Source organism: Equus caballus, chromosome 13 (assembly GCF_041296265.1).
Source record: "Equus caballus isolate H_3958 breed thoroughbred chromosome 13, TB-T2T, whole genome shotgun sequence".
Lineage (NCBI taxonomy): Eukaryota > Metazoa > Chordata > Mammalia > Perissodactyla > Equidae > Equus > Equus caballus.
This window is the reverse complement of record NC_091696.1, coordinates 45013881-45040586: the sequence shown is the minus strand read 5'-3', so window position 1 is coordinate 45040586 and position 26706 is coordinate 45013881. Positions and strand designations below refer to the sequence as shown.

The window sequence follows — 26706 nt, the reverse complement described above, 5'->3', positions numbered from 1 at the left end:
ATTCAGAACAAGGACCAATGCTAAAATCGAAATCGTAGTTGAAACTGAACCAGGACATGGAACTGAATTTGCAATCAACATATCGGTGGTTTAAACTGATTTTCAAGATTGTTCAGGAAAGAAGGGACTTTGATAAACTGGGCTTAAAGCCACGACCCTACATTTTTTGACCACCTACAATTTACCAGGCGCCATGCTAGATCTGGGAGAATGCAGGGAACAAAATGGACAGGGTCCTGCCTTCGCGGACATCACCAGTCTCCAGGGCAGGGGGGGAGGCAAAGAAGCTAACGGGCAGTTTCAACCCAGATCCCACAGGCCATAAGTGGGAGAAGCAGGGTCACCATCAAAATATTCAACAAGTGACACAGCAGGGCCTCTGTCCAAGCAGAATGGACAATGGCGCAGGGTCCGGCCAGCTGCCCCTGCTGCTGTTCCAGGTGCTAATTCAGAGCTGGTCCCGGGGCAGGGCATCCAGGAGGCTCTTGGCTATTTACTGACATTTTAACAAACCCAAGAGGTGGACCCAACAGCTGGCCATCAGACCTGGGATGGACACGGGGGCTGTGGGGCTGCAAGGAGGGGCACCGAGCTCAGTGGGGGCTGCTGCTTAGCAGTGATGAGAACGGATATCTAAACGACACAGACTTTCTTTGGGGGGGCAATGAACACATTCCAGAATGAGCTAACGATCGTGGTTGCACAACCTTCGGAATATACCACTGAGTTATATACTTTAAAGGGTGAATTTTATGCTGCGTAAATTATATCGCAATTAAAAAACAGATGAATTTTTAAAAATATTTGAAGATCTAAAGGATACATTTGGCAGCAGAGAGCGAAGCATTTACAAATGCCGAGGGAGGAGCAGGAACACGGGGACTCAGGGTAAGCAGCCTCGGATGGCCACACACAGCCTGCCTCCCCCCCCCGCCCCGGGAGGCTGGGCTATGGCAAACAGGCCCGTCAAGCACCTGGCAGTGGCTTCAAGAGGTTTGGGGAGAAAACCGCAGCATTACAGAGCAATTTCAACTCAAAGCCTCATGTACCCTGGAAAGCGCAGAAACGCTGTTGTTGGACTAACATTTGCTCCCCACTGTCCTTGAGGGGGGGTGATGAGGGGCTGCAAATTCAGGTGCTTACAGGGCTGGGCTGGGCTGGGCTGGTAAATAAGTCAACTGGTTGGGTGATGGGCCCACCCAGAAGGGGCAGGTCCCCAACTCAACTCGGCCCACCCATCCAACTCTAACAGCTTCTCAAAAGAAGTCAGCGATCCAGATTTTTTTAAAAAAAGATTTAATTGCATATTATTAAATGGAAGAAGCCAGTCTGAAAATGCTTCATACTGTATGATACACACTCCTTCCAACTATACAACATTCTGGAAAAGACAAAACTATGGGGACAGTAAAAAGATCAGTTGCCAGGGGCAACTTAGGGGGGAAAGGAGTGGTCAGGTGGAGCACAGAGGATTCTGGGGGCAGCGAAACCACTCCGTATGAGCCCGTAATGGTGGGTACACATCCAAACCCTTTGCATGCACAACACCAAGAGCAAATCCTGATGTAAGCCATGGACTTTGGGTGATTATGCTGTGTCAATATAGGTTCACCAATTATAACCAACAGCTCATCTGGTGGGGGGTGTTGATGCATGGGAGCGTGCAGGGGATCTATGGGAAATCTCTGTACCTTCCCCTTAATTTTGTTGTGAACCTAAAACTGCTTTAAAAGTCTAAAAAATAAAAATAATACAACAGAAGAGGGCTGGCCCCGTGGCCGAGTGGTTAAGTTCGCGTGCTCCGCTGCAGGCGGCCCAGTGTTTCGTTGGTTGGAATCCTGGGCGCGGACATGGCACTGCTCATCAGACCACGCTGAGGCAGCGTCCCACATGCCACAACTAGAAGAACCCACAACGAAGAATACACAACTATGTACCGGGGGGCTTTGGGGAGAAAAAGGAAAAAATAAAATCTTTAAAAAAAAAAAAAAAATACAACAGAAGAGTTTATGAAGGTGAAATTCACATCATACAAAATTACTCGTTTTAAAGGGGACAATTCAGTGGCATTTAACACTTCCCACTGTTGTTTAGAAACCTTTCCATCATTCCAAAGTAAGCCTCCACACCCATCGGGCAGTGTCTCCCCATTTTTCCCTCCCTGCAGCCCCTGGTAACCCCCAACCTCCCTTCTGTCTCTGTGGTTCATCTACTCTGAGCAAGTCAGGTTTCTAACGTGACCTGCTGCAATTTTCACAGAATATGTCTGAGGCTGGGAGTCAGTCGCCTCCCAGTTCCTGTGCACTGTCTAGTCTAAAGTATTTTAGCATCCAGGAGAGAGAAGCACATTAAAACGTGAAGGCCCATTAACACCATTTGTGGCTGTTTCTGAGTCATTCTGGAAGCTTCCTTGGTCGTGTAATGAGTAAAGAATGAGTAAGTGGCCATGGGATACCCAGGGCTGAGCCCCTGCGTGCAGAGGATTTCCTTAGGGCTGGGGAAGGGGCGGGCCCAGGGCCTTTCCCCTTGGATTCCAAGCCGAATTTATTGAGTTGGTCTTTAATAAGGAAATGTCACTGCATCACCTGCCAGAATATACGGCTAAGCCTTGTATCAACACCTATCCCCATCCCAATGAAGGTGAACACACACACACACACACACACACACACACACGACCCAGGGTAAGCATTCCCTACTTATCCAGAAATACACAACCTGGAAAAATACGCCAAGTCGCTCGGACTACAGCAGCATCACATTCAGGCGCCTTTCACGCCCATCTCAACACCTACCGAGTCAGCATCTTCCGGGAGAGGCAACCCGAAGTTTTGGCCGTTCCTTGGGGGGTCCCTGGGGATGCTGATGAAGTTGAGATCTCCAGGGAACACAGACCCCGCACCCGGCATCGGGGACCCTCTGCCTTCAACCGTCTCTCTGGAATCTCAGAAGTCCCAGACTGGCAGCTGGCAGAATCTGGACAAAGTCAATTTGAGCCAAGTGTGTCCCTGGAGTTCCGCCAACCCAGCCACCGGCATCCTCCACCCTGGGCCCTTCACCAGCCTCCTCACAGATCTCACCTCTTCCATTCTTGCACCCCAGGCCACACGGCAGTCACAGGCAGCCTTCTCGGGTGTCAAGCAGATCAGACCTCTCCCCTATCAAATCTCTTCAGAGACTGCCCATCAAAAGCAGACAAAATTCCAGATTCCCTGTGGGAATCTTGGAAGCCTCCCACATCCTTTCCTCCAAATCTCCAACTGTGCCTCCACCTCCCACTCTCTCACTTTCTACTGCCTGGCCTGGTTCTGACAATCCCTAGAATATACCTTCCACCTCAGGGCCTTTGCACTTGCTGTTTCCTCTGCCAGAACTCTCTTCCTGCAGATCTTCCCATGCCTGGCTCCTCCTCTGCATTCGGGTCTCAGTCCCAGTGCTCCTCCTCAGGCCTCCTCCGAGCCCTCCTTGATCTAAAGGAGTCCTGGCCCTGGGCCCCCTTTTTCTCACACTCCCCTTCGTGGCACTTGCCCCTCTCTGAAGTTACTTTGTTTAGATACTCGCTCATATGGTCACTGTCTTCTCCCTAATTAAAATGTCACCTTCACGAGGGCAGGGACCAGGCCTGTCTGGCTTTCTCTGTGTCCCCCAGAACCGTGTTTGGTACACAAAGGTCCCTGAACATTTTTGTTCATTTAATGAATAAGCGAGTGAGCAAAAGAAAAAACCAGTGGTTCTCAAAAATAAGGTCATTTGGGGGCCCCCAGCAATGTCTGGAGACATGTTTGCTTGTCACAACTGGGGGATTGCTACTGGCATCTAGTGGGTGAGACCAGGGATGCTGCTAAACATCCTACAGCGCCCGGGACAGCCGCACGATAGAGAATGCCCAGCCCCAAATGTCAACAGCATCAACCCTGAAATAAACAAATGAGAGAGTTAAAGGCCACAGGTCCGCACAGTCAAGCTGCCGTCCAACATCAAACATCAAGGAGCCTGATCAACGTCCCCTCCTGGTCCCCAAACGCCTTCCCCAATGATGCGGGTCACAGTTCAGCAGAAATCTCCGGAGTGATTTTATTATTGGCACGGCTTATGCAATCAATTTCACGTTAACAAGAAATATGAATAAGAGGAAGTCCAGCTGCTGGAGATGCCGGGAGTTAATTTCAAAATATGTAATTCTGCACCCTAATCAAAGAGAACTGAAATTTCTCTAGTTCCCTGATTCTGTGGGTTATTTTCCTTGGTAATCGTGGACCTTCCTTAAAATTAAACAATCAGCTCTCGGTGTGACCTGCTCATGGGTCATATTTCTATATTTTTTAAATAGATTTTAGAGTGAAGAGGGGGCAGCGTGACTTGTTCCCCAGAGTCACTGGGGACGGGGGTCTGGGCCCACTTACTGAGGTGAACAGACTTCTTGGAGTAACGACAAAGAAAAACCAAAGTTCTTCTCCTCTGTATGTTGGAGCATGATGTGTGTGTGTGTGTGTGTGTGTGTGCGCGCGCGCGTGTACGCGATTGTGTGTGTATGTATGTGTGTGTGTGATTGTGTGTGTGTATGTGTGTGTGTATGTGTGTGTGTGATTGTATGTGTGTGCGATTGTGTGTGTGTGTGATTGTGTGTGTATGTGCGATTGTGTATGTGTGTGTGTGTGTGTGTGCGCGCGATTGTGTGTGTATGTGTGTGTGATTGTGTGTGCGATTGTGTGTGTATGGGTGTGTGATTGTGTGTGTATGTATGTGTGTGTGCGCGATTGTGTGTGTGTGTATGTGTGTGTGTGTGCGATTTGTGTGTGTGATTGTGTGCGTGATTGTGTATGTGTGTGATTGTGTGTGTGCGATTGTGTGTGTGATTGTGTGTATGTGTGTATGTGTGTGTGTGATTGTGTGTATGTGTATGTGTGATTGTGTGTGTGTGATTGTGTGTGTGCGATTGTGTGTGTATGTGTGTGTGATTGTGTGTGTGTGCGATTGTGTGTGTGATTGTGTGTGTATGTATGTGTGTGTAATTGTGTGTGTGTGTGAGATTGTGTGTGTGTGCGATTGTGTGTGTGTGCGCGATTGTGTGTGTGTGTATGTGTGTGTGTGTGTGCGTGGCAAAGAGGCCTGTGCCTGTGTTGATTTCTGAGAGTAACAGGCAGCCACCGAGCCTCCATCTGCACCACAACCTGCACCGCTCCTTTCTTGCCCCCCGCCCCACCAGCTTCCCTTGGGTCAATGGCAAACACAGAGGTGTCAGGAACGCTCTGAGTCCCCCCAGATGCAAATTCAGCTTATCCAAACCCAAATCCCAGACAGATAGAGAGAGAGAATAACCTAAATCAGGGCTCTCAACTGGGGGTGATTTGCCCCCGGGAAGCATCTGGCCATGTCTGGAGTCACTTTTGGTTGTCACAACTGGGGGTGGGGTGCTACTGATGCGAAAATCCTACAACGCACGGGACAGCCCCAGCACAAAGAATTCTCCAGCCCAAAATACCAGCAATGCCAAGGTTAAAAAAGCCGGTTCTAAATAGTGGGGGTGGTTCTGCACTGTCATTTACTCAAGGAAAATATAAAGTGACTCCTCAGAGTAAGCACAAGCTGGAAGCCCGGAAAACACCAATCCCCTGGCAGAGCTCATCGCGTCTCGCTGTGCGAGCATCTGGTCCCCTAAACACAGCGTAATATAAGATGCAGACCCTAGAGCCAGACTCTGAGGGTCCAAGTCCTCACCCCGCACCTCAAGAGCTGTGTGATGTTCAGCCAGTCACTCAACTCTCCTCCCGTCAATTTCTTTCATCCCGAAACTGATAAAGATCACAGTGTCTACTTCACAGGTTGGTAACACAGATTAGACGAATTATTATAAGTAAACACTCAGACTGGTGCCTGCCTGTAGTAAATGCAAGGTAAGTGTCTGCTACCATTATTTTTCCCGCGCTATAACTTCCCCTAAAAAACCAGCCGACAATTTCGTCTGCGGCTCATTTTGAGGAACAGCTTTTGCATCCAACATGGGAAGATAAATTGACGGTGAAGACTTCTTGAAAGGCAAAGCATTACTTCACTTGATGGGCTAGTTACAGATTGACAGGGGTAGTTTTGATTCCACGTGACTTTTGCCTTGGGACCTGGCCCCCACTGACATGAACTCCCTGTGGTGTCTGGGACCAGAGGACAGTGTCCTTCTCAATTTGATGCCCCCTGGGCTGAATGAGGACTAGCTAGGAAACACTGACCAAACCCCACCAACAAACCAGCCCTGACAATTGAAACCATAATCAGATGCAAGAAATCTGCCAGGGGCAAGAGGAGATCATCCGGCTTTGGGTGGGAATCCATTGGAATCCATGAGCTTTGGGTCCCGATGAACTTTGTGGAGACAGTGCCTTGAAAGCATAAACACAACTTTCCATGGCAGGCAGTCTCCAGCTCCTGGGACAACCCCAGTGTGACATCCTGTTCCAACCAAGGACGTGCCTCCACCCAGCCCTACCCACAGGGACAGGACACGCAAGTTACATTTGCAGGCAGATAACAGATCCATTCTTGAAGCCCAGAGGAGGTGTTGGGGTCCCCACAGGCTCATTACATCCATTCATCACCTCGTTCAGTTCTCTTTACAGAACCCTGTGAAGAAGCTAACATCACCCCCATCTTACACACGAGAAAACGGTGGGTCCAGAAGACGCCCTGACTTGTTCAAGGTCACTGTGAGTAAAGGGTTAACATCAGGCCTGCCTGGGAATGACCTGGGTCTCCCATGGCAGGGTCGGAGCTGCCAGCTTGTAGCGTGGAACCACGCCTGGGTTGGAGGAACCGAGCTGTCAAGCAGGCCTTGGACGTTGGTGATCAGAATCACAGAAGAGGTTGGCGGGAAATAGGGGCTGAAGCTTCTACGCTTCAAGGTGACTCCTGGCATTCTGGCTCTTGCCCCTGGCAGCCCAGCACGCCCGTGTAGCTGACAGAGCAAAAGGAGCTGTGTGTGTGGGCGGTGGTGGGTCTCCAAAGAGACGAAGATGCAGTGTCATCACCCTGAATCCTTCTAGAAGCTGAGTCAACACAGTTTTATATAAAGGCCTGTCTGTGTCTTGCGAGGTTGTCCGCCAAGGGGAACCCATAAGTGCAATTAGTTGCGTGGGGAATGGGGGAATCAAGGTCTAAAGCTGCGTCTGCCTGACCCAGAGTCCAGGCTCCTCCTACTCCCCAAGGCAGCTGGAAGCCCAGAGAACTCACTAAAAGTCGGTGTGCAACACAGCATGGCTAAAATCGTTACCGCATAGCCTAGCAATGCCACTTCTCGGTTTATGCCCAAGAGAAGTGAGATCATGTGTTCACAGAAAAACTCGTACACAGATGTCCACAGCAGCATTATTCATAAAAACCAAAAAAGCAGAAACAACGCGAATGTCCACCAACTGATGAATGCATAAGCAAAATGTGCTCCATCCACACAGTGAAATATTATTCAGCCAAAAAAAAGGAAGGAAGAAATGCCAAGACATGGACAAACCTTGAAAACACGACGCTAAGTGACAGAAGCCAGATAAAAGGCCTCATGTTGTAGGATTCCACTCATATGAAATGTCCAGAATAGGCAAATCCATAGAGACAAAAGGCAGATTAGTGGTTGTCAGCGGCTGGAGGGAGGGGGGACATGGAAGTGACCGCTTAATGGGCACAGAGTTTCCATTTGGGGTAATGAAAAAATCCTGGAACTAGACAGTGATGATGATTCTATGATCTTGTGAATATACTAAAAACTACACTGCATTGTATACTTTAAAAGGGTGAATTTATGATACGTGAATTAAATTCCAATTTAGAACACACATAATATGACACCAACAGCCAATGCAACAGAAGTAAAAGTAGATGAATAAAACTACATCAAACTAATAAACTTTTGTGCGTCAAACGCCACAATCCATAGAGTGAAAAGGCAACCTATGGAACGGGAGAAAATATTGCAAATCACATATCTCATAAGAGGCTAATATCCAGAATATATAAAGAACTACAAGTCAACGACAAAAAAATCCAATAACCCGATTAAAAAAATGGGCAAAGGACTTGGAAAGACATTTCTCCAAAGAAGATGTACAAATGGCCAACAAGCCCATGAGAAGATGCTGATCATTGCTAATCATTAGGGACGTGTCAGTCAAAACCACCATGAGGGACCACCTCACATCCGTCAGGACGGGTGATGAAAAAACAGAAAACAACAAGTGTTGGTGAGGATGTAGGGAAATTAGAACCCTCTGCATTGCTGGTAGGATTGTAAAACGGTGCAACTGTTATGGAAAATAGCATGGAAGTTCCTCAAAAAATTTAACAAAGAATTACCATAGACCCAGCAATTCCACTGCGGGGTATATATCAAGAAGAATTGAAAGCAGGGTCCTGAAGAGAGAGCCGCCCATCCATGTTCACTGCAGGACTATTCATAACAGCTAAAACATGGAAGGTGCCCAAGTGTCCGTTGACAGATGAAGGGATGAACAAGATGTGGCATGCACACACAGTGGAATATTATTCAGCCTTAAAAAGGAAAGAAATTCTGACGCCTGCTACAACATGGATGGACCTTGCGGACATTATGTTAAGTAAAATAAGCCAGTCACAACAAGACAAACACTATATGATTCCGCTTACATGAGGTATCTAAAGTTGTCAAATTCATAGAGACAGAAAGAAGAACGATGGATACCAGAGGCCGGGGGGAGGGGAAACGGGGAGTTGCTATTCAATGGGTACAGAGTTTCAGATTTGCAAGATGGAAAAAATTCTGGAGATCGTTTTCACAACAACATGAATATACTTAACACGACTGAACTGTACACTTAAAAATGGTTAAGATGGTAAATTTTATGTTGTGGGGTTTGTTTTCACAATACAAAAAAGTGAAAAAAAAAAAGTGGTCCACTGGGGAAAACACACACACACAGAGCACAGCCGACATTTCCTCTACCTGCCCAGGTGTAACGCATCCTCTGCTGATGCTGCCAGGCGCCCCCCACCACAGGAGCCCCCACTGCAACACTGCACCTCACTGACCTGGAACCACGCCAGGAAGGGCAGGGACCAGGCCTCGATCCCCAGGGCTTAGCCGGGCACCTGCTTCACAGACGATGGATAAATTATCGACTGAACAACTTGTTTAGCGACCACGTGGTGAGGTCAGGCTGTTACAATTATCCCCATTTCACAGACGGGTTAACGGAGGCTCATCAAGGCAAGGTGACCTGCCCCAAAATCACAAAGCCAGCAAGTGGTACGGGAAGAAGTGGCCCCGAAATCCCAGACTCCTGTTATAGGGCCCCTTCCACAGTATCACCTCCCTCAGGGTCAACCTGGCCTCCATTTCAACACGGAATTTACAAATAACCATTCCCACTCTCTCCTGGTGATTCTTCACTGTTGGATCACTGGCGAATCCAATAAAAATCTGAGCCCTTTTCCTAAAGCAGCATACATATGAAACTCAGATAATAGTTTCTAGAGGGTTCCAGGACCCCCTGAAGCCCATCCATGGGCCTCAGTTAAGAACCCCTTTCCACCCTGCTATCTGGGTGGGTTCATTTATTCTTAGGGTTTTAGAGTCATCTCTATATTCTTGAGCATCAGAATCAATGAGAGATGCTATTTTAAACTCACATTACCAGGCCCATCCCCTGTGAATCTGGTTATGCAGGGCCAGGGCTGGGCCCAGAAATCTGCATTGGGCACACCAGAGGATTCTGGGATTGGTGGCTCTCAGACGCACATGGGCCCATGAGCTGCCGCCTCCCAGATCTCTGAATGCAGCCCAGATGATCCCCAGAGAGACCAGCCTCTCTTCCCAGCTGCCCACCAAACCTGGCCATTAGAACATTCCACCACAACCGAACGAGGACCACCCTGGGCCCAACATCTTTGACTCTATAAGTGCTCCTTTGCCTGGATCACTAGGCCAGAAGCCTGGGCATCACTCTTGACTGCCCGTCACCACCCCACATCTTGACATCACCAAGGCCAGCTGATTCTGCCTCCTGTGTTGCTCTGGGCCCCTCCACTTCCTTCCATCGTCCCGGCCAGGGCCCTGGTCCAAGCTCCCAGCTTCTGCTCCCGGCTTCCATCTGCCCCTACAACCCTTCCTGCATCCTGCAGCTCTGATCACGCCACTGCCTCGTGGAAAGCCCTTCGGTGGTGACGAAACTCTACAAGTGCATTGTCCAATATGGTGCTCAACAGTCACAGGGGGCTGGTGGCCACCATATTGGATAGCACAAACATAGCACACTCTCATCCTCATAGAAAGTTCCAGTGACAGCGCGGCTCTAGAACTTTACTTATAAGCCCTCAGGGTCCGGCCCCAGCCTCTGTACAGACCACTCCCCAGGATCCCTGGGGATCCTTGAGCCACAGTGACACCCCTCCCCTCCTCCCCTGCTTAGCCAACTCCTGCCTGTCGTCTGGGTTTCAGCTTAGCTGTCACCTCTCCCCTGCCTAGGACAAGCGCCAAGCTTTTGCCTATCACAGCATTTAAAACACTGAGTCGTAACAGCCATGGGCATGCCTATGCCCTGCACCCCCACACCAACAGTTTTCAGCCAGGGGAAGGTCTGTCCCCCAGGGGACAATCGGCAGTGTCTGGGGACATTATTGATGGGGTGCTACTGGCATTGGTGAGTAGAGGCCAGAGATGCTGCTAAACATCCTACAGTGCACAGGACAGCCCCCACGGCAAAGTATCTGGCCCAAAATGTCAACAGTGTCGAGGTTAGCCATCCCTGCTCTAGACCGGTGGACTCCATAAAGGCAGGGCTGTATCCTGTATACCAGGCACCCCCAGACACCAGCCCAGAGTTGGGCATACAGGAGGTGCTCAATAAAGACTGAATGTATAAGGAGTTTCGATGTTCTGTAAGATTCTTTCCCCAGGATTCCAATTCCCTTACAGTGTCTTTCCTTAAAGATAACCACTGATCATTATGGTGGGCTGAATAATGGCCCCCCAAAACATCCAGGTCTTAATCCCTGGACCTTGTGGACGCTCCCTTCTATGGCAAAAAGGACTTGGCAGACGGGATTAAGTCAAGGATCTCCAGATGGGGGGATTATCCAGCGGGCCCTACATGCAGTCACAAGTCACCATATAAGAGGAGGCAGAGGGAGACGGAACACAGAGGGAAAGGCAATGTGGGAACGGAGCAGAGAGAGATGGGAAGATGCTACCCTGCTGGCTTGAAGAGGGAGGGAGGGGCCCCAAGCCAGCCGCCGGCAGAAGCTGGAAAAGGCAGGGAACAGATTCTCCCCCAGGGCCTCTGGAGAAAGTGTGGCCCTGCCAGCAGCCTGGTTTCAGCCCAGGGAAACTGATCTTGGGCTTCTTTTTTTATTTTTTTTTAAAGATTGACACCTAAGTTAACAACTGTTGCCAATCTTTTTTCTTCTTCTTCTTTTTCCCTTTTTTTTTCCCTGCTTTTTCTCTCAAGTTCCCCCCAGTACACAGTTGTATATTTCAGTTGTGGGTCCTTCCAGTTGTGGCATGTGGGACGCCGCCTCAGCATGGCCCAACGAGCAGCGCCATGTCCGCGCCCAGGATCTGAACCAGCGAAACCCTGGGCTGCCGAAGCGGAACGCGTGAACTCAACCACTCGGCCACAGGGCTGGCCCCTGATCTTGGACTTCTAGCCTCCAAAACTGTTGTTTTAAGCCAACAAGTTTATGGTCATTTCTTACAGTGGCCCTGGGACACTAATACCATCCTATTCCTTCCTGCGGTTTACTGGATTCGAATCACAGAATTTAAGCACCAGGTGCCAGGCCCCCACGCCCGCTGGCTCTGATGGCTGGAAAGAGAGATGGGGCAGAAGTAAGGGAGCCACAGGGGTTTCTAGATGTTGCAGCTGTCTGGGTCATCAGTGTCACACCTCCCACCTTACTCCTGCCGCCTTCTGGGATGCCGAAGGTCTCAGGCAGGCAAGTGACTTGACCCAGGACACTATGTCTGCCTGGCTGGAGCTGAAACAAGAATTAGAATAAAAATTCAATCCCTTGTCCACTTCTCCAGCCTCCTGACGACCCCTCTCTCCTCTCCCACCACCCTCCAGACACAGTGGCCTTTCTCTGACCTTCCAACACAGCCTCGCCTCAGGGCCTTTGCACCTGCTGTTCCTTCCATTTGGAATACCCTTCCTCCAGAGTCTCCCACAGCTGGCAGCTTCTCATCATTCAGGTCTCAGCTCAAATGTTGCCTCCTCAGAGAGGCCCTCCCTGATTGCACTAGGGCAAAGAGCCTTCCCCTGTTACTTTCTATTTCATCACCCTGTTGATTTTCTTCCCAAGACTTCTCACACTCTGTAATTATCTTGTTAACATCTCTGTTGGCCTGTGCAATGTTAATCCCCTCCCCCCGCAGACTGCAGGCTCCACGAACCTCGTCTGATCTGTCCAGGGTGTGTCCCTAGCCCATGCCAGGCACACACTTGGTGCTTGATACATTATGAATGAATGAATGAATGAATGAACGGATGGATGAGTGGGTGAGCGAATGGGAGTGAATGAATTTGCAGCTTTGGGCGATACTTGCCCAAAGCCAGTCCCAACATACCTGATCTTGGCTTTCCGAAAGGCCAGCTCCTCTTCGTTGCCAAAATCCAGGGACACATCCTCAGTATCGTCCACCAGGGCCTGGGGGTACACCAAAGGCTGGTGGCGGGCCAGCCCTCCCGCGCATCCCCACCTCCACCCTCTCTGCTGGCGGCGCCCCTCCCCTGTGGCTGCCGACGGAGGCCTCCTCCACTCTCCTGCCCATTTGGGGTCCGGCCCAGGCCCAGGCCCCAGACTCGTGCATCCCTAATCCTCCCGGCTCCTCCCAGCGCTCCCGCAGCCTCCTCCCGTCCTCACCACCATCCTCCCACCCCAGCCTCCCCGCGGCCATACCTGCTTCATCCTCCCCAGAGCCACCTGGAGCCCACGCCCCAGGCTCCGGCTCCGCCTCCCGCCGCCGAGGGGCTAGGATGCGCGGCCGGTGGTGAGCGGTGGGGTCGGAGCCTGCGCCCCGCGGTGCCGCCTCCGCGCAGGTCGCCGGGTGGGGGCGGGGCGCGCGGGGCCCAGAGCGCAGTCGCGGGCTGGGGAGGTGGGCTCGACCGCCAGGGCGGGGGCGGGGCTTGGGAGGGTCCCAGGGCCCAAGGAGACAAAGAGCCGACGCCCAGAGTGGAGGGATTCAGGGCGAAGCCAGAGCGGCGGTGGGGAGGAGATGGTTCGGGCCGAGAGGCGGACTTGGGGACCGTGAATGACCCCGGGCGGAATAGAGCGGGTGGGTCAGTGAAGGAGGTGGATGTTCCCTAAAGGTGGAATGAGCGGGTGGGTGAATGAATGTCAGCGTCGGGCAGCCTCATTCGGAGCTTGGGGAAGGTGGGTGTTTCCCCAAAGTCTCTGATCCCAAGAATTCCCCAGGGCCCTGATTCAAAGCACGTTCCCAGGCCTGGCCCTGGAGGTTCAGGAGGCCTGGAGTGCGCCCCGGAATCTGCCTTTAGCAGGTGAATGTGCTGCAGCAACAGGCTGGGAATTACTGCTGCCGCAGTGACCTCTACTCGCATCCGGGTACCGGACACCTGCTGAGCGCCAAATAACCATTAACAGCATCGGTAGTGTTTCTGGACGTCCAGGCCTGCCCAGGGACCTCCCAGGAGAGAAGTCTTGCCACCTGAAAGTCTTTCCTGGCCCAGATAAGGTCACCCCCGACCCCTCTTTCTGCCCTCTCTCCTGACCCCCCACTCAGGGGCAGTGGGCTGAGAGTCAAGATGCCAAGGCCGCTGATCCTGCCCTTTGCCCTCCTGCCACAGGCAGTAGGGGCCCATCCCGCAACCCTGGTGACCTAGAAAAGGGCTGCTGATCCATAAGCTCCTGACACAACTCACCCACTGCTGGTCCCTGCAGGGGCGACCTCTCTGGGGTGTGCCCAGGAGGAGGGGCAGGATGCAGAGCTGGGGAGCTGCCTGAGGTCTGATGCCTGGGCTGGCACCCCCTCCATTCCCTAAACTGACCCCACAAAGGGCCTGCCAGGTATGTGTGGAGGGAGGGTGCTTTCTCCTGGGGACAGAATGCCAGCTTCAGGAGTCAGGGCTCTGCATCTCTGACCAGCTCCCAGGTGATGCTGATGCTCTGGGCCTCTGGACCACACTTTGAACGGTAAGGATCTAAACCACCAAAGCCCAGTTTTCTAGAAAGGCCTGTTGGCTCTTCCAGCCCCAAACCATCTCCAGGCACAGCAGAGTGTCATATTGAGAGACTGGGGTGCCCTAAGCTTCCCCTCCACCACTGGGCCACAGCAGGTGGAGGTGAGAAGCGGTTGTAGGACATTTAGGGGTTTTTCCTCCAACCGTGGGAATCACCAGCTGTTGGTGTCTGTTAAGTTGGGGCTCAGAGAGTCCTCAAGGGGGCGAGGAGGTAGGAAAGCCCCCTTGGAAGCCCCATTTGGGGACAAACTGTCATTCTCAGCCATCAGGTTGGGGTTGTGGAAGTCGCCCCCAAACAGGTGGCCCCCTCCCACTCCTGACTTGTCCACATGGGGGCACAGGCTGAGGATGCAGATGCTGGGGCTGGACTTGGGTCTCTGGCATCCGCCTCCACAGAAGAAAGTGCCTCCCTGAACACGCACCCAGATGGCCTTCTGCGGGGTCGGCCTGAGGAATGTGGGGGTTGAGCCAGGAGCCCAAGGGGTCTGCGGAGAACTCATCACTGGCTTTGAAACTGGCTGAGTGGATTCACCTGGGGTTGCTGGTTAAACGGCAGAGCCCAGGGCGCACTCCAGGCCTCCTGAACCTCCAGGGCCAGGCCTGGGAATCTGCTTTGAATCAGGGCCCTGGGGAATTCTTGGGAACAGAGACTTCTGGGAAACCCTGACATTCTCCCCTCACGCTGGTACCACGGACTATGGCCACCGGGATCCTGACACTAGCCACCGTCCGCTGGTCTTGGCCCAGGAGGGGCTTGGGGAGCAGAGCTGCAAGAAGTTCCATCTCTGGAGCCAGGACACCCCGGGGGAAGGGGCTGCAGGCTCAGGCAGCCACTGGCCTCTGGATGGCCCTAGGAGGCCAACACTTGGATTTGGGCAGGCCTGACGGGGAATGTGGCTCCACCACTCCCTGACCGAGTGGCCTTGGGCAGGGAACTTCACCTCTCTGGTGTCAGTCTCCACATCTATAAAATGGGTCCACACCTTCCCCCCCAACAGGGGTGATGCAAGGACTAGAGAAAACACCTGTGAAACGCCCTCCTCGGAGTAGGGGCTCAGGAAACAGCAGCCCTGGTGACAGTGATTTGTGGTCACCAGCAGAGGGGCCTGGGGTCCAAGGAACCCCCGTGGGCCGGGCAGCACACAGGACGTTAGCCTCGTGCTAGAGTCACTCCTTCCGCTGAGGGGCGTCTGTCTTAAGGGGGGGGAACAGGGGCTGCACTCAGGTGGCCATTTCCCCGAACACCTACTGTGGGACCCATGCTGTGTGTCCGTGGGACAAATGGCAGCCAGGACTGAGGACCGGGAACAGCGCTTCCCCAAGATGGGACCCCAGGAACCCTGGACCAGAAGGCATGAGCTGTCGTGGCGGAAGGCTGAAGCCCGGGGCCCTGCGCCCATCCTCCCTCGGGCAGGTGGAAGTGGCAGCCCCAGACCTGTCACTCCTGGCCCAGCAGCCTCTCTTCACCCTCGGCCTGCCATTCCCACGGCGGCACGCCCTCAGATCCCGCCGGCCTCGCAGCTGCCTGCCTGGCACCCCGCAGTGGCACTGCCATCCCGCTAAGCAGGTTGCCAGATCCAGCAAGTAAAAATATGGGGGCCCTGTGAAATCGAACTTGAGGAGAACAATAATTTTGTTAGTATAAGTATGTCCCATGCGATATTTGGGACATACTTACAGTAAAAAATTCTCAGATGTTTATCTCAAATCCAAATTTACCTGGTGTCCTGCATTTCCTCTGGCTCCGCTGTGTCTCCAGGCCAGGGTGGGTCCAGGCCCACAAGGCCCGGGGCTCCCACCCTGGTGTCTGCCCCTCCTATGCCCGCCTTCTGCAGAAGTTGTGCCCACTTCACAGGGCTCTTCCCACCTGTCGTGGCCCTTGTCCTCCTCCAGGCTGGCGGCCAGGGCAGGGAGCCCAGGAAGGCAGAGCAGAGGGCTGAAGGAGGAAGGGGGTGCCCGCCCCTCGGCTGCCCTCGGGGTCCCCGTCCACCACGTGGGAGCTGGGGGTGCCCAGGGGGCAGCCCTGGATTTTTCCCCAGATGGAGCTCAGCTCTGTCCAGGCCTCTGTTTCCCCATGTGTGCGGTAGGGAGAGAACCCCTGCCCAGCACACCCCCCGGGTCCTTCACCCACACACCCACCCACCCACCTTCTCTGTGCTTGAGTCGTGGCACAGGGTCCCACCGTCACCGAGCTGAAATTCTGGTTAAGAGATAATAAGAATTACCAAACCTGGCAAAAAAAGAGAAAAGAGTTAGGGGAGATGCGAAGGGTCCCTCAAGAACTGAAAACAGAGAGAGCAAGGGTGCAGTGACAGGGGCCGGGGGGACATTAGGGAGGAGGTCAGGAAGGGCCGCCAGGTGAAAAATGGTTGTGTGTGCCGGGGGAGCATTGACACGGCGGGAACAGCAGGTGCAAGGGCCCTGAGGAGGGAAAGACGTGGGTGTGTTCAGATAATGGGCGGAATCTGGCCAGCGTACAATAGCAGAGTGAGCTTCAGGAGCCGCCCACGGAGGGTGGCCCGTCCTGCCCGGCAAAGCCTTATGGGCTGGGATGGGAGTTTGGCGTCTGCCTGATGAAAGGGGGACGTGGAAGCCACCTGGCTGAGGACAGAGACCCAGGTTTCCGGCTCCCACCTCCACACAGGGCCGGGCAGAGCTCTGGCTGTAGGAGTGGGAGGGCCTGTGATGTCCGTGCTGCGTGGCAGGTAAGAGGGCCTGGGGAGTGTCTTGTTTGTGGGGACCTCCTGGTCTCTCTGACAACCACCACCGTTCATTCAGCAAACGGTTTGCAGATAAGGCCTGGCCCTTCCCGTTTGCCTCGCGCCCTGGCTGTCCGTCCCAGCCCCAGCCTCGTGGTGCCCTTGATACAGCAAGGCACCTGCATCTAGCCAGCTGCCCCTGGGGGTGGGTGGCCCGCTCGGGATGCCAGGCAGGCTGAGAATGTGGGGTCTCCCAGCCAGGGGTGCAGCAGAACACAGGCCGTGGGGAGATGCAAAGGGCCTGGGTCCTTCCCCCGACAGATTCCAAGAAAGGAGCTGGGGAGAGGACCTTCTGGTTTAAAGACATTTATCCATGTGTTAATTACGTGCAGCCTGTGGACCTTGTCAGGATGCAACTCAAAAAAACGGTGGGAAATAAAAATATTTATGAGATAATCAGGAAATGAACCCTGATGGAGTGTTGGATAAGATCCCTGAGACGAAGGATTATTATTCATTTTTTCTGACATTTTGGTGATATTGTGGCTTTTAAAAATTGGGATATAATTCTCACACCATAAAATTTACCCTTTTAAAGTGTAACGTGCAATGGCTTTTAGTCTACTCACACCATTGTGCAATCATCACCACTGATTCCAGAACATTTTCATCACCCCAAAAAGAAACTCTGAACTAATTAGCAGTCACCGCCCCCCCCACCCCCCCCCACCCCCCCACCTCCCAGCCCCTGGCAACTACTCATCTACTTTCTGTCTCTATGGATTTGCCTATTCTGGACATTTCATATGAATGGAATCACACAGCATGTGGCTTTTTGCATTTGACTTCTTTCGCTGAGTGTGGTGTTTCCAAGTCCATCCGTGTGGTAGGCTGGATTGGTGCTTTGTTCCTGTCTACTGCAGAAGAACGCTCATTGCATGGATGTGGCACGTCTAGTTGATCTTTTCATCACTTGGTGACGTTTGGGCCGTGTTTACTTTTGGGCTGTTAGGAAGGATGCTGCTGTGCACGTTCCTGCACAAGGTTCCGTGTGGACATGTCTTCAGTTCTCTTGGGTCCATACCTAGGAGCGGCATTGCTCGTGGCTCTGTTTTCCAAGAGTCCGTTTTTAGAGCTACACGCCAAAACCTTAAGGTGAAATTAGAAGATGATGGGGTCGGCGTCAAAGTGGTACGGAAGCAGGCGTGGGAGACACATCGATGCAGAAAGACAGGCTGTGCGAGCTGAGGACTTCGAACTGGGACGAGCGCATGGGGAGTACTATGCTCTTCGTATCTGTTTCAATTTGTGCATAAACAATTTCTTTTATTGAGGCTCAGTTCAGAGCGACTCCCATGTCCTCCTTTCAAATTCCCACCCGATCGCTATCTACAAATAGAATTGTGGTGTAAGTCCCAGGTGTGATTTTAAGTTCTCTGGTAGCCACATCTGAAAAAGTCAAAAGAAACAGGGGACATTGATTTTAATCATACTTTTCTTTAACCCAGCGTGTCCAAAACACGGCCATTTTAACATAGAAGCAATTAAAAAATTACGAAAAAGACAGTTTACATTTTTTCCCTCCCAGGTCCCCAGCCCCAGTGCGTCTCTTCCACTGATGGCCTGTCTCTGTGCAGCCTTGCCCCATTCCGAGGGCTCCGTAGGGACTCGTGGCCCCCAGATGGGAACGGGCAGCTTCGCGTTTGGGCATTTAGTGCACTTTTCAAAAAGCTCTGATGACTTCTTTTTTTACTTGCTTGTTTTTATCCATCTACAGCTAGAATTTGGCCCAAAGAGGGCAAGCATCTTGTGTATCTCTCTAAGTGGGGTACCCCGTGTGTCTCACAGATGGGGAGGCAGGGGCACAACCGAGCTCCATCTGGGTAGAAATCCAGGTTCCCCTTTGTGTGCCACCAGCCCCTCAAGAAAATGCATGGGGCCCCAAGGGCAGCCCACCAGAGGGCCCCACCTCCTTCAGCCCTCTGCTCTGCCTTCCTGGGCGCCCTGCCCTGGCCGCCAGCCTGGAGAAAGAGAAGGGCCACGACAGGTGGGAGGAGCCCTGTGAAGCGGGCACAGCTTCTGCAGAAGGCGGGTGTAAGGGGGCAAGATGGGCAGTGACAGCTGCCCAGACACCAGGGTGGGAACCCCGGGCCTCGGGGGCCTGGACACACCCTGGCCTGGAGACAGAGCGGAACCAGACGAAATACAGGACACTTGGATAAATTCAAATTTGAGATAAACAACTGATAGTTTTTAACTATAAGTATGTCCCTAATATTGCAAGGGATATACTTAAACTAAAAAAATTATTGTCGTTCTCCTCAACTTCGATTTCACAGGGCCCCCATATTTTTACTTGCTGGATCTGGCAACCTGCTTAGGGGGATGGCAGTGCCACTGTGGGGTGCCAGGCGGGCAGCTGCCAGGCCAGCGGGATCTGAGGGCGTGCCGCCGTGGGAATGGCAGGCCGAGGGTGAGGAGTGGCTGCTGGCCCAGGAGTGACAGGCCTGGGGCTGCCGCTTCCACCTGCCCGATGGGGGATGGGCACAGCTCAGGGCCAGGTCTGACCGCACAGCCCCCCTGATCCTCTGTGCCAGCTGCCCGTCTCCCACAGGATAAAGAGCAGAGAGTCTGCGCAGCTTGGAGCCGGGCGTGGTCTGGGAGTTGCTTATCCACCGTGTGACTCTGTTTCCCGCTGGTTGTGTCCTAATGATGGGAGCCCTCCCTCGTAGGGCGGAGTGAGGATGAACAGTCTGATCTGTGTCAAGCGCCTGGCACAGAGGAGCCATGTGCTGACCGTCCTTCCTACAGCTGCCGCCCCTTGTGCCCCGATGTGGCCTCTCCCTGCTGCCCATCCTTGCCGAGGCCTCCTTCTCGGAAATCTTGTGATGCTTCCTGTTGGGGTTGGAAGCTTGCTCCTGCTCCGGTCTGCTCTTGCTGGCAGCGGAGGCCTTTGCTAGGCCAGGTGGGCACTCTCCCACGAGGGGAAATCCCAGACCAGGGGACAAAAGGGACAGCCGGGGTCTGATGTGTCCCGCCTGGCCTGCCAAGCAAACTGCCGTCTCACCAGGAGTCCACAAACAGGCCAGAGAAAGCCTCTTGTGGCTTAAGGGCAGGGACAAGGGGCAGAAATGCCAGGTCCACGGCAGGGCTAGGGCTTCTCTCTGGGAAGCTGGGAGAGTGGCCAGTGGTGGCTCTCGGATGAGCAGGAGGCTTCTGGCTTCCTTTTGGAGCAGTGGGAGCTTGGTGGGTCCCTCCCATTGGTCCACTGCTGGGAAGATCATAATGCTGATCTCTCCCTCAGCAGCTGGAGCTCCATTGAGTCGTCCCCCACCAGAGAAGGTGGCCTCCACTGCCATGCCCCAACTGGGCCCTGCTTGGTGGGGACCTTAACCCCCCTGCCCCCACTCATCATGCTCTGGTAACACTGGCCAAACTCTAAGATTTCCAGAAACACCCAATCTCCTTCTTACCTCAGGGCCTTTGCACCTGCTGTTTCCCCTGCCCTTCCCACCAGATTTCTTAGGACTGAAAATATGAGGTCTCCCTCTGGAAGGCCTTCCCTGTTCCTCAGCTCATGTCTCACCCAGTCGCTCAGTCCCTCTCTGGGGTCTGGGATCTAGACATGTTTTGTCCTCTTTCCTGCACTTTCCATGATTTCTAATTATCTTGTTTTCTTATTAGTTTAGCAATCTTTCTCCTCCCCACGCCCCCCTAGGGTATTATCTCCATGAGAGCGGGTGCCCCTTCTGTCTACCTAGCACCGTGCCAGGCACACTGTGGGCATTCGACAAGGGTCTGGTGAGTAAGTGAACAGAGAGATGAGCAACTCCAGGAAATATGCTGGCAAGGAGCCTCTGCCCATCATGCAGATGCAGACAGTACAGTCCTGGATTCCCACCCAGGGGCTCTGGTCTGAATCCAGGCTTTTCTCAGACACACACACACAAACATACATACGTCACCTCCTAGGGCAGGCCCAGCTCCGCAGCGCTGGCCTCACTGGCCGGGTCTGCCCTGCCCCGGTCGGGGAGGAGCCCAGCGTCTCCCAGCTCAAGCTCTGTGAGCCAGCAGGCAGGGAGCCACCACTTACGGGAAATGCTCTGTTGAGGAGAAAGGGTGGCGGGTTGTTTGGCCCAACCCTGGCCCTGGCCCAGACAGACTCAGGAAGCCTGTGCCACTATGTCACCTGGGCTTGGTTCCTCCCAGGGGCAGCAGCTGTCTGCTGAGAGAGAGCTCCCGAAGAAGAGGCCTGGGGCACACATCCATCTTCTCCTCCAATTTACAATAAAAAAGAAAAAGCCTTTTAGAAAGCATGTTAATGCCTCTTGAGAGGCAGTCAAGTGCCATGGCTAAGAGCCTGGAGTCGAGGAGGCTCAGGTCCACTGATAATCAGCTGAGAGATCTCGGGTGAGTTCCTGACCCCCAGCCTCCCTCGTTCTCTGTGTGTGAAATGAGGGTAGTTAGGGGACCTCCTTCTGGGGGCTGGTGGGAGGAACAAAGGAGTTGCCACTTACCACAAGCTCAAGACTTTGCTTGCACGTGGTGTTTGCAGAATAAATTATGTCGCTCGGCCTTCACAACCACCCCAGGGGGTGAGCCCGCTGCACGAGATGGTACCCATTTTACAGATGAGGAGACTGAGGCTCGGAGAGGCTTTTTGGCTTTTTTTTTTTTGAAGCAGATGCCCACAGCTAACAAGTGGTGGAACCACGAGTAGGTCTGAGGTCCCCCACCCCCTGCTCATAGCTCTTCTGGTCACACAAAGGGGGGGATGCTGTCCCCGTCAAGCTCTTGACTCGAGGTTGCAAAGCGTTGGCGCGAGGGCCAGAGCTGGGCTCCGTATGCTTGAGTTGGACCTAAGTAGTCAGAAAGGACAAAGGAACAAACTAATGGAGTTAAGAGAGCTCACGGCCAATATTGAAAAACCAGCTGCCACATCTTTTTGTGAAACCCACATTTCTGGTTGCTCTGGAGAAACTGGAAATTCAGGGATGTGGAGCTTTCGTCCCCTGTGGCGGGAGCTGAGCAGTGGCTGTCCCCCGCTGGATGGGGTTCACTCCACCGGGTGACCGGTTGGCTCCTGTACATTCTCTGTTGGCCCTGGGTCAGTCTGCCATCACTCCTGAAAACCTGCTGTCTTAGGCGGGTCTGCCCAGACGAAGACCCTACCCTGAACAGGACTCTCATGAAGGGGAGGTGTTAGGAAGTGTTCCCGGAGTGCGGGGAGGTGCACTGGGAGGGAGGGAGGCCACACACGCATGTGACATCAGGCCAAGTCCCATAGAAGGTGTTTTACCTTCCTGGGCTGCCATAGCAGAGGACCACAAATCGAGAGGCCTAAACAACCAAAATGTCACGGTTCTGGAGGCCAGAAGTCCAAGATCAAGATGTCAGCAGGGCCATGTTGCCTTTGAAAGGACTGGGGAGGGATCTGTTCCAGCCTCTCTCCTGGCTTCTGGTGGTTCCTAGGCTTGTGACAGCGTCACTCCAACCTTCACGTGGCGGTCTCCTCGTGTGTGTGTCTGTGGCCAAATTTCCCCTTCTTATGAGGACAGCAGTCATGTCTGGTTGAAGGCCCACCAACGCCAGGATGACCTCATCTTGACTGGTTACATCGGCCACCACCTTATTTCCAAAAAAGGTCACATTCTGAGGTGCTGGGGTTTAGGACGTCAACATAGGAATCTGGGGAGGTGGACACAATTCCACCCGTATCGGAAGGCGACTATGGCTCGCCCCAGAGTCCCCCCTCAGGCGAGGGAGTGGGGTGTCTGTACTTTCCCACCCATCACCATGGGTCCAGGGCGGCCCCAGCAGGCAGGAATCCCCAGACCCCTCTGGCTCTGGGCACACAGACAGAGTGCGAGGGTCGTCCTCCAGCAAAGAGGAGCAGGTGGCGCTGTTGGGAGGGAAGGCTCAGGAGAGCTGGCAGGCACGGAGGTGGGAAAGGGATGGGAGGGTATGTGGGCACCTGCTGCCCACCTTCCATCAAAGGCACTGAAGGCAGAACTGGCCCCCCCACCTCCTTGCAGTGGATTGACCCTAAATGAGTCCCTGGCCTCTCCGCTGGCACTCAGGGACTGTTGGCAGGTGGAGGTGTGCAGAGCCCTCCTACCTGTCAGCCTCATTTACAGAAGGGCTGAGGAGCTGGGGGAAACAGGACCCCCGACTCTGCCGCTCCTCCCTGGGGGTGCTCAGGGATGTCCAAAGACAGCTCGTGAAATGCATCGTCTGTATGCGAGCAGGGGTGCCGGCAATGAGGATAACTGGGAGGAAATAAGGATCCTAGAGAGGTCAGTTTGACTCCACACCAAAGCCTGCGTTCAGGGAGGAGCTGTGGTTCCAGGCACAACGGGCAGCAGTGCCAAGACTGGTCCCCACTCCAGCCATCCTGGTACTTAAGCACTTACATGCAGCATGCCCGGGGGCCCAGGGAGCTTTGCCGTGGGACACCTACTGGGAACATACACAGAGAGGGAGGCAGCCATGCTGTCCAGGAGAGTGTGGAGACCTCTTCCCCAGGAGGCAACTGGTGACCTGGTGGTGGACGGCAGCCTCATCCTGCGAAAGCGTCAGGGTTTGAGCTAGAAGCCCCAGCTTGGCTCGCAGCCCCACCAGGGATGTCTGTGCCCTGGCCAGCTCCATGCATGGCAGCCGCAGTGGACTCGCCCTGGCTCCACCCTCTGCAGCAGCAGCATCAGCGGCTGTTCTGAACCCCTGACTCTAGACCCGCCAGCAGTTGAGGGCGGCCGAGGCCAGCAGGAGTGGGAGATGAACCAAAGCCTGATGTGCTGGGGTGTCAGTGCCTGTGGAATCCAGCCTCACGGCGTGTACCACAGCGAGGAAGAGCTGAGACTCCTGGAGCCTGCAACCTGGTTCAAATCCTGGCTCTGCCACAACTCTGAGCATTGGGGATGAGCAAGGCTGCGGCAACAAATAGACCTTACATTTTCTGAGCCTTAACATAACAGAAATTTATCTCCCTTAATAGCCCTGGGTGGTGTTCAAGCTGGCAGGGCATTCTTCTCCACTCGGAAGAGCCCAGGCTCTTCCTCTTGGGTGGCTCCACTAGGACCTTATTGTCTTCCACACGCAGAAAGTGGAAGAGGAAGGAGAACACAAGAAGGTAGATCCCTCTCTTAAAGGACCCAGAAGAGGCAGATGCTCTTGGAGGGGAGTTGGTCACATGACCACACTCAAATGCAAAGGAGGCTGGGAAATGTAGTCCAGTTGTGTGCTTGACTGACTACAAGGCTGTTATACAGGATGAAGAAGATGGCTTTTGATGGATATCTCTCAGCATCTTCCACAAGGTGACTTAACGTTTCTGTGGTTCCATCTCTTCGACTCTAAAACGGGAATAACAGCCCTTCCTCATATAAAGTGCTTAGCTTAGTGCCTGGCACGTGGTAAACCCTTGGTAAGTGGGTGTCCAGTGGTACTGGACACCCGTAGCCACCCTTGGGGCTCTTGGATATATATGAGGAGAAGAACCATGGACCAGGCTGGACCTCCTGGCAGCCAGGCGGGTGGGGACCAGGTGTACTGAGATTTGGGGCATTAACCGCACGCGACCACACCTGGACTCTATCTGGGGAAACCCAAGCTTCTGCCTAGAGAGCTTCCTCAGAATTCAGTTCAACTTTCTTCACGTTCAGGTGCGAATGCCGAGTTAGCGCCCCGTTGCCGCTTACAGAGAACGATCAGCCATAGCTCCTGCTTCCCAGAGCCCTGAATGGGATGACCAGCCACCCCACGGCTGGCTGGACGTGGCCGAGGCCCCTCGAAGACTCAATTTTCATGTCTTAGACTCACTTGGTCATCACACTTCCGGGTCACAGCATTCAGAATTCAGCATTTTAGCTCAGTTCACTTTTGGAAAAACCTAGCCACGCAGCGGAGACCCCACCCTGAGCTTGATTGGCCCAGGCCCGGCCAATTCTGCCTGCGGGGCTGTGGCAGGACCCCTCCCTCTGCTCCCATCACAGCCAGGGCGCCCTCACCCAACTGTGCTCCAGGACTTGTGCTCACAGGATCTCAACAGAGTCACCAAACATCCCTCTGAAGTAGAGGAGGCCTGGCTTGTTGGCCTCTGAGGCCCAGAGTGGGGAGGGGACTGGCCTGAGGCCCACAGCAGGGTGAGACAGAGTCAGGCCCTTCACAGCTCAGTCACTCTACCGTGCCCTTGCCCCTCCCTGCAATCTCTGGACCACTGTCAAGGTGAGACCGTGTCAGACAGTAACTGGATCTGTCGGGCTCCCGCTTCAAACTCTCCAAAGGCCTCCCTTTGTCCGCAGGATGAGTCCCAGCTCTCGCTCTGCGAGATGAGGCCTGGAGACTGCCACTGGCCTCCTGCCGCCTCGGCCTCTCTCATCTGCGGCAGCCACCCAGCCATCCTTGCTGTTCCTGGAGCGCCCGAGCTTGCTCCTGCCCCGGTTGGCCCTTGCAGTCTCCGGGGCCCGGCGTGCCCTGGCATGCTCGGTCACAAGGCCCAGCTCTTTCATATCCTTCAGGTGGCAGCTCAAATGTCACTTCCTGGAGCAGCCACAGTAGGTAGCCCACAAGGACCTGTCTACACTCACTGTTCCCATGCCTGCAAACACCCTCCATTCTTTGTTGGGGGCCTTCTCTGTCCTCCAGAAGCCACTAAGCCCAGGGCGGGGGAGGCGGGTAAAGCCCCCAGGAACTCCCCCCGCCCCCGACAGTGACTCTCAGGAGCTGGTGTCTAAATGCCCCAGCACCCTCCCCCTGGTGAGTGGGTCGCTCTGAGGCTCCTGTTTGACACAGTCTCCCTGAGGTCCCCAGCTGCCCCCAGCGGTGGTCTTCTGAGTCACTCGCCGGGCTCGGCGCCCCCCCCCCCACCCCGCCTCGCTGCTCTGTCTCCGGCAGCACTTCCCGCCAACCCCTCATGTCTTTGTGTGGAGTCAGCTTCCAGAATGATTTACACCAAGTCATGTTCTCGGAGACCTTCCCTGCCCACCTTATCTGTAGGCAGCTGAGCTGTAGCCTCAGAAAACACATTTACATCCTGACCCCTGGAACCTGAGGAGGCGAGCTTATTTGGGAAGAGGATCGTTGTGGACGTAACTGTGAATCCACGGATGAAATCATCCTGGATTACTCAGGGGGGCCCGAAATCTGGTGGCTGGCGTCCTTATAAGAAGAGAAGAGAGAGAGGGCAGAAGGCCACGCGATGATGGAGGCAGAGATCAGAGTGAGGCATCTACGAGCCGAGGAAAGCCCAGGATCACTGGCAGCCCTGGAAGTGAGGACAGAAGCGTGGGACACGTTCCGTCCCAGAGCCGCCAGAGGAAACCAGCTCTGCTGACAGCTTGGTTTCAGACCTCTGGCCTCTAGAACCATGAGAGAACAAATTCCCTTTGCTTCAAGCCACCCAGTTTGTGGTCATTTGTTCCGGCAGCCCAAGGAAACAGATACGCTATCTACGAACCCCACACACCCCAATTCACTCAATGTGTCCTCAGCTGAACGTCTGCCTCTCAGAGTGTCCCGGTGGCTTCTTTGCTTACTGTCTGTGTCCCCTCCTAGAATGAAAGAGGTCCGAACTGTCCTCTTCCCCCCACCCCAGATCCAGCCTCAGGACAGGCCCTCTTTCCATGGTTGATGAATGAACGAATGGACGAGTCTGTGGTCCAGCGGTCCTTGTCCACTTCTCCTCAGCTCCCCCTTGCTCTAGAGGACAAGATTCCATCCCCACCTAAACGTGGCACGGCCTCCTTCCTCCGGGCCCAGGAGCTCTCAACCCAGCTGCACACTGGAATCCCCTGGAAGCT

At 53.8% G+C, this 26706-nt stretch overlaps 2 protein-coding genes across 9 annotated transcripts in view; one reads left to right on the top strand and one right to left on the bottom strand.

Moving 5' to 3' along the window:
• TVP23A (trans-golgi network vesicle protein 23 homolog A) overlaps positions 1 to 13458 on the bottom strand; it is a 39071-nt gene extending 25613 nt beyond the window's left edge. For 4 of the 7 annotated variants that reach the window (XR_011424348.1, XM_070231032.1, XM_070231033.1 and 1 more), the window contains exons 1-2: positions 12913 to 13458; positions 12581 to 12660 (exon numbers count right to left, since the gene is read on the bottom strand). Coding sequence is in view for 6 of the 7 variants with exons in the window: in XM_070231032.1 (XP_070087133.1) it covers positions 12581 to 12660; positions 12913 to 12921 (89 nt within the window). In the remaining variant the exon portion in view is untranslated. Of the gene's footprint in view, positions 1 to 11907; positions 11992 to 12580; positions 12661 to 12912 lie in introns of all 7 variants that reach the window. The other 3 variants (XM_023616324.2, XM_023616325.2, XM_023616323.2) reach the window with 1 other exon arrangement.
• Positions 13459 to 16694: 3236 nt separating this feature from the next.
• Positions 16695 to 26706, top strand: part of CIITA (class II major histocompatibility complex transactivator) — a 91405-nt gene continuing 81393 nt past the window's right edge. The window contains exon 1 of one of the 2 annotated variants that reach the window (XM_023616314.2): positions 16695 to 16915. The gene's annotated coding sequence lies outside the window, so the exon portion shown is untranslated. The remainder of the gene's footprint in view (positions 16916 to 26706) is intronic. The other variant, XM_070231024.1, reaches the window with a different exon arrangement.